At 37.7% G+C, this 8232-nt stretch overlaps 1 protein-coding gene across 1 annotated transcript in view; it reads left to right on the top strand.

The window, feature by feature from the left end:
- LOC135226581 (tetratricopeptide repeat protein 28-like) overlaps positions 1-6600 on the top strand; it is a 371921-nt gene extending 365321 nt beyond the window's left edge. The window contains 5 exon segments of the mRNA XM_064266268.1: positions 122-205; positions 792-1023; positions 1249-1443; positions 2866-2973; positions 3364-6600. Coding sequence (XP_064122338.1) covers positions 122-205; positions 792-1023; positions 1249-1443; positions 2866-2973; positions 3364-5414 — 2670 coding nt within the window. The 3' untranslated portion in view covers positions 5415-6600.
- The last annotated feature ends 1632 nt before the right edge of the window (positions 6601-8232 follow it).

Consider the following 8232-nt stretch of genomic DNA (forward strand, 5'->3'; position numbering starts at 1 on the left):
TGTTATTTTATGGCATGGTTGCATCAAAAGCTTTTCAGGTTATAAAAACTGAGACTGTGTGTATATATGTATTTTCAATTTGAGTTTCAGTTTTGCTAATTCTCTTCAATGTCGTCAACAGGTTGCTCTTATGGGGCAGGCCTTGTGTGAACTTCTGCGCACCCCTGACAAATGTAGGGATGCTCTTCGAGTCACTTTACATTTGGTATGTATATATGTTTTGAAATACTATACAGAGCACTTCTATAATTATTCAAAATTATGTTTGCGTGCCTTGGAAAGCTAAAAGCAATAGTGACTGGGCTTTCTTTTTATGTGTTGATATCAAAGCAGGACAGTTAATTGCAGTATTTGATTTGCAACGAACATAATGCATAGTGTATGTAGATTATGTTTACTTTTTATTAAATACTATACAGATATTAGTTTGCGTAGGATTATTGTTTAGAAAATATATGTATACTATAACTCCTCTCGTAGGATATATATTTTTTTAGTAGACAGTGTACTTATGTATTTAATTAATGTTATATTAATTCAAACCACAGGTCGAAAAGTCTCTTAAGATATCTTTTCAGTAGAAAGTGTAATTATGTATTTAACCAATGTAATATTTATTCAAACCAGAGGTCGAAAAGTCTCTTAGGATATCGTTTCAGTAGACATTGTATTTATGTATTTAATCAATGTAATATTCAATCAAACCGCAGGTCGAAAAGTCTCTTAGGATATCTTATCAGTAGACAGTGTATTTATGTATTTAACTAATGTTATATTTATTCAAACCACAGGTCGAAAAGTCTCTTCAACGCATCCATCGGGGTCACAGAAATGCCATGTACACAACGCAAAAGTCTATCGAGAATAAGGTTGGCAATGTCATGGGATGGAAAGATCTTCTCATGAGCGTAGGATTTAGGTTCGAACCAGCAGCCAATGGAATCCCCAGCAGCGTCTTCTTCCCTCAGAGTGACCCGGGCGAGAGGCTGACCCAGTGCTCTGCCAGTCTACAAGCCTTGCTAGGTAAGGTTCTTCCTGAAACCTGACACTTTTTCATGCCAAGACTAAACCAGAATTAAATGATACCCTTGCTGATTACTGCATGCCTGGGGATTGGGCAAAGATGATATCAGATACTGTAAATTTTAATTTGTAGTTTATGGGTTTTGTATTTTTACCAAGAAATCTATGTGTGATAAGTCATTTCATGCTTTATTACTCATGTTTTTTTTTCTTTCACATTTACAGGTCTTTCACAAACTTCTCTTCAAGCTGTGTCCAAACTTCTAGATTCCCCAGAATACGCAGAGGATGTAATTTCTGTCATGCGTGCCGTCATTACCCAGTTTACCATCAAAGATTTGGAAAGCGAGTCTATCGAGGTTCCTGTACACGTCAAGCTGTGGAGGGTCAACGGATGCCATGAATTACTTGCTTCACTAGGTAATTTAGGCAAATACTTCGCGTGGAAAATTGTTTCCTCGCCCATTATGGAAAACCAAATTCTAGTTTTGCTTTGTTCTTGTTCCTTTTTTTTTATCAAGAAAGGAAATTTTTAGGTCTCAAGATATTATGAATATTGCTGTATATGTATTACTGTCACAGTAGATAAAGAATATCTGGATAATTCACTGCAGGTAGCTACAATTTCTGTGGAAACTAGGTCTCGTAGCAAAACATTTTAAGATTCTCAATTTTCACAAGCTTTCCGTGTAACAGACTAGTAAACGTTTCATATCAAAAGTTGTCATAAGATGTTGGAAAGAATTTCTGGCTTTAATAAGCCGAAACTACCATCCTTTCTGTGTAGATATTGATGAAAGAAAGGGAATACAGTACAAGGACAGTCTCAAGAAATATAGCTTACTGCCATGTAACACTAAAGATTTCCTGTCTTTTAATACGCTTTTGTAGAAGTCTTAGCTATTTTGAGGTAAAAATTCCTGAATGTATCACTTACAAATTTATTGTTAAATGCTTTTGGAAAACTAAATTCTATGCCTGTACTGATTGATGTAATGTGTACCATTAAAAATGATCTTATCTCTTACTCTTCTTGGAAGTAGATAAAAAGTAAGTTTAATAGTTCCCAACTCATATGCAATGATTTCAGATTTGTAACAAGCAAAATAAAACACAGAAAAGAGAACTTTTCTGTGTCACTCTACTTGGATTTGGCAGATTAAAATCTTCTGTAACGTGGCACAGTATTCTGTGACATCAGAATATCTATATTTTTGTTTTTATATGAGACAGAGCACCTAGTAAATCATTTAGTTCAAGCCTGATAGAATTATTCGAGCTAGACTTTATGAGAAGAAGACTTCCCTAACCATCAGAATGTACAATATCCATTGGAATGGTTTATTTAGTCAAGCCAAAATAGAGAAAATTGCGTTTTCAGAACTTGATAGTGTTCCTCACATCAGTAAAACAAAATACAGATTCTATATCCACCAAAATACCCAAATACCATTACTTATACATTGTAAAATGGTACATATACTGGTTGACCAAACTAGACCTGTCATGTTGCAAAGGTTGGTTAGTAATTCCTAAATATAATGTAGCATGCTAATCATATTAACAAAAGCATCATCGTTACATATCATTCATGTGTAAATTTTGTGACAGGAATTTTGATTCAGACTGCATGAGTAGATTCTTAAAAAAACTTGCCTAAACAACTGTAGTATGTTTTATCTAATTTAAATTACAATACTGTACATGATCAGATTCTTGTAAGGACTAGTCATGTACTACGTGAAAACTGTTGCAGTTGATTTGATCTAATTAGAAGTAAATAACATGGTACCAGTAAGAACAATACAGTATTTATGTGTTTAACAATGTTTTTCCTCCCAGGGTTCGATTTGATGGAAGTTGGTCGGGATGAAGTTACTTTACGTACAGGAAAACAAGCCAATAAACGCAATATCCAGTTTGCTCATCAAGCGTTGCTGGCCCTTTTTGGTAAGTGGTCATTAGAAATGTTTATAGTTGTCCAGTTTAATATGGTAATCCTTATGTAATAAATCTCTTGATTAAGTTTGTCTAACATACCAGGTAGCATTGCTGAACTATATTTACATTAATAATCATGTATGACAGTGAAGAAGCATTTAGTGTATCTGTGTTTCTGGTTTTATATGTGGAAGTGCACTTGCTCTTCAATACTTTTATCTGGCTTTTATCTGCACTTAGTACACGAGTGCTTTTTTTTACAATGAACTTAATTATTTGCTTTATTCTTTCAAAAATTTCGTTGAGGGTACAAAATGACAGAAATATAACTATCTAAATACATTAGGGTACTTCATTGATTTTGTACTTCCTTCTCACAAGAGCTTTGTTTTTTAACAGACACACAGGAAGCCCCAAAGAGTCTTAGCGTCGACTCTAGCAGTAGCCTGGAGTCATTAGTCAGCACAGATGATGAAGACGAATCAGTAGCTGCTCCCCCTCCCCCACCACCACCCTCCCAGCCACTCCTACCACATCGCACAGCCCCCCTTCTCTTGGGTCGTGGGGCTTTTTCTAGTTATGTGAGAAACAGGGGAGAGCCAGATGGCGCGCGAGCCTCCACCAGCGAACAGAAGGGAAGGGAGAGTGACGCTGCTTTCACACCATCCCCAGTTGATCCTGTTGCCAAGTATTCAAGAGCATTTCGCTCCCCTCATGAGCCCCCAAGTGACACTGGATCCCCACAGCCATCACCTCGCCTTTCTGTCACTCTTGCGCACCAGAACAAAATTCGATCCATGTATACCTCTGCATCACCAGCAAGTGATGGAGGAGGCAAACGCCCAGACAGTTCCAGCAGCACTAGCAGTATGACTGACTGGGAGAGTGGCCAGGCTACAGTGCGGCGTCAGCCTCTCGCAAAGCCAATTGTTGCTCCAAAGGCACCTATTTCCTCCCATAGTCGAGTTAGTGATGTGAGTGCTGGTTTCATGCGTCCCCAGTATGTCTCTCTTAACAAAAGTAATTCACAAGCTTCCTCTGGATTTGAATCGCAGAGTTCAGATTCAGACTTTGGACCAAGGAGGACAGGTACTGTTAGAAGTGTATACACGACAGTTGGAAGTGCGGCTACATTGAAACTTAGTAAGAGTGCGACTATGGACACCTTAGATAGGCTGAGTGTTCGTACCGAGGTAGGACGCCCAACTCTCAGTGGGCCGCGGGGTCGAAGGGATAGGAGTAGTGAAAGAGAATTAGCAGCTGAGGCTGCTGAAGGTCAAACCTCAGGTGCCAGTAATAATGTCACATCCCCAGCAACTTCAGAAGCAAATGAAAATAGGCAGGTTGTGGTTCAAGCTCGCAAGATGCCTGAAGTACAGCTTGACTCCTCAATCGGAAGATTATTACGTCCACGAACTAATCATGCTGCAACTATTCATGAAAATGATTCGCTGTATAATTATCGATCCGGCGATGAAATGTCCTTAAAAATGGGACATATGGGGCATAAAAGCATACAGGATCACATAATTGCAACGCAAATGTCACGGCTGAATAGGGAAATGCCAATCAGTGATGTCTATCACGAAAGAAACTTAGGCTTAGGTCTGGCACCACCACTGTCTAAACTTCTGATGTCTGCTGCTCAGCCAATTGTTGCCTCCGACCATGGGGATGCTGAAAGTAAGTCAGCCTCTGAAGACAGTTTTGGGAACTTTGACAAACTTTCCCTCGCTGATGATAACCAATTGGCTCTACCCCCTAAACCTGATTTTAAGCCTAAGCCACCGCCTATACCTCCCAAGCGCTTTGGTCCTAAACCTTGGGTCTCTGCTCACCCCCAGGTCCAGAATATGGGAGTTAGTTTAGACACTTCTGCTGGTCTTCCTCAGTCAGGAGTGGTATCTGAACTGAGTAGGAGGGACGAAGGAGATGGTCGATCCATGACAGACTCTCATTATTCTGGTTATTCTCCATCACGAACAAATGGAACTAATAAACCAGGAGATCTTACCAATGCTGGCCCGTCATCTTCACAAGGAAGAAGTTATTATGATTTAAAAGGGGGTGTAGGGAGTGCCGAAAGAGAGCAAGATACTATGGGAACTGTTTCGTCGTCTGGAATGTCTGGCATGGCTGCACGTTCAGACGAGCCACTTTTGCACACTGTTGCTGAGCTGCACACTTATGCAGCCTTTAACCCAGCTTACGAAAATGATGAACCCATGGCCGTTGGTTCTGTAGGTGCACGGATTGGCTCTTCAGAAATAGCAGAATACATGGAGCAGTTGTTAGGTACAACAGAGCCCTCAGAAAATGATCAGTCTGATGAAGCATCCGAAGCAAAAACAAAAACTTGTAAAAGACCTGGAAAGCACCCAACGGCTTGGAGTAAAACAAAGAGCCATAAACAGTTTTCACATCATACTCAGCAGTCATCCAGCTGCTAGCATTTGCCATCTAATTATACATATAGTATATAAATCAACTCTACAGAAACTGATGTGCTACTTTGGAATGTGTATTATAGTTGTTATTGGTTAGTGTCAGTGTTGTATCCATGTACATAATGTGTATTTAATGAGTTGACTTACTTTATAAGACATATGATGGGCATATGAACAAGTTTTATATTTTGCCAAGTGAGTGATGCCATATCATGTGCTGGGAAAGTCTCCCAGGGACATCAATCGGTGCCAAAGCCTTACACAACCCGTCCCTCAATAGACATTCCCCCCCTCCCCCTTAACAGTTCAAAGATTAAAGAATTGCAAACTTGTGTAGTGATTGCTGTACTGATCCTGCCTCGGGATTTTCATTGAATATAAAATGTTTAATTGTATAGTAATACCTGAAGGTGATCAAAATTGCTATATTTATTGTTTTGAATATGGTTCTGTGCAGTAGTTTAGGTTTCCTAACTTTTTATGAAGTAAAAATTTGAACAGAAGTCGTACTAAATAGCGAAAAGCGTTTCGAAGCTGAATTACAAAATATTGTTGTGAAAGCTTGTGAATGTGATATCACACGACCCTTATATAAGTATTAGCGTTAATGAATATCACTGACAAATACTTGGACAGTTTTTCAAGTGCTCCTTTGTACATTTATGGTATTAATGGATGTGGGAAGGACTACGAAACCCATCGTATGTTTTCTCGTATGTTTTCAGCTGCAGAATAAGTCACTATAGTGATTCATAGTGTAAAAGTAACATAGTCAATTTTTTTTATTCATTTTATTATGTTTTTGAGTTCCCAGTTGACTGTATAAATGTATAATATGTGTATGAGTGTGTTATGTGCCACTGCTGCCTGTGATAAATATAAGCAACACGTGTATATCATTGTGGCTTATGTGCTTTACGGAAAGACTGACTACCCTGTACTGTCCAGATCACCAGTACAAAAGAGTAGCTTTGTGACCAACACTGTGGCATATTCTCATTCCTCATGTCCAAGTTGAGTCGTTTCTTGTGTCGGAACGACCGTCAATTCTCTTAGTCCACAAGTACGTTACGTTTTGTCAATTTGTGCCACAAACTGTAAACACTGGTTGTGTTTTTCTGTATATTGTGATATATATTATATGAGTATTGTAATATATCAATTGTATTATATATAGAGTTTTTCTTAATCGTTTGCTTATTATTATCCAACTTGAAGATTTCCTTTTGAACCGTTGATGTTAATAGTATGTTTTTTTTGGGGAGGGGCAACATATTTTAAGCATAAACGAAAAATTTTATCGTGCAGGACACGAAAATTTGAGTGAAACTGGAAAATTCCAGGCCTGATTATGACCATCAAGGTAAAGTTTTGTGTATTTCCAAATTACAGTTTATTCAGGTAACATATGTTACTCCTCATGCATTACGTCAATATATGAATTATTTTCGCAAAGTAGGATGTTTTTTTACTTGACAAAGTACTTCTGTCAGGAAACAGGCCCTTTTTTTTTTATTATTATTATTATTATTATTATTATTATTATTATTATTATTATTATTATTATTATTATTATTATTAGCTGCCCCGTAATCATAATTGGTAAAACCCAGAGCCAAAAAAAAATGCTTAAGTAAAACTGACATTATATGAGGAGTAAAAAACAGTAACAATAAATGAGATGAAACAGTATATGAAATGAGACTCGAGTGATTTTGCTTATTTACATCCAGTGTGAATTTCCTACAAAGTTCCCAGAACTGAAATAATTCGTGATGTCTCATCTAATTTACCTTGACGGAGGGTAGGATTATCGTGTTTCAGGGCTAATTAACATTGGGGTGTAAATTGAGTCATTCATATATTTAGATTTGCTTTTGTCGTAAAAATATGCATTGCCAAGTGTGGCTGAAGTAGATCAGGAGGACGATAATGAAAAGCTTATGAAGATGTATTCAGGTAAGTGAAAGTTAAAGCTGACTAAGAGAAACGAAAAGAGCATCCTGCATTATCAGGTGTTACAGAAATGCATATATTAATCAATAAGGAAAAATACCAAAAAAGCTAATAAACTTAATTGGATGTAAAAGACTGGAGAAAATAAAGACTGAAAATTAATTACCTTAGTCTTGGAAGCTGTAACGTCAGTCTTGATATGAAATATATCGGTCTTCATAATAAAGATGTATGTATCTGTGACTGTCAGCCATTGTTGTAATAATAATGCAGTGTGAGTCCGCAAACTCCATTCATTAACTCCACTCATTCCAACCATTTCGATACTTCAATTTTGCACAGAAATCTGTAGGAATCTTAATAAAAAAAATTATGAGATATTGCATCCTTGCAGATATGCCCAGAAAACTGTAACTACTGGGTCATTCGGACTCAAATTCAATTTAGGAACTAACACATGCATTCTTGTCGTATATGTGTTGAAAGAATGTCCAATAATGTTGATTAGCAAAAATATTATTTTTCATCGTACAAATAGCAACAAATTTGGCGTTTGCTTGATGCAAGAATTTTTCAAGTATAACTGAGCGAGCGTTCATTTTTGTTTATGATTATTCCCACCAACAGATGTCCCTCTAGGGAAGAGTGTGACCTCATACGTACTCCTTAGTCTCTCAACCAATCAGGTTCCCACATTTGCTTGCTCTGAAAAGACGTGTCATGGAAGGCTGTGATTGGCTGGATGTTGTTTTCAGGTTTACAGGTAAAGAGTCGTTGCTGGAAAGAAGACCCAGGAAGGAACTTCGGAGCCTCTTGAAATTTGACCGGACTTTTGTTGGGAAGCCGTCGGACGGTGAAGTCGGGT

This window comes from Macrobrachium nipponense, chromosome 14 (assembly GCF_015104395.2).
Source record: "Macrobrachium nipponense isolate FS-2020 chromosome 14, ASM1510439v2, whole genome shotgun sequence".
Taxonomy (NCBI): Eukaryota; Metazoa; Arthropoda; class Malacostraca; order Decapoda; family Palaemonidae; genus Macrobrachium; species Macrobrachium nipponense.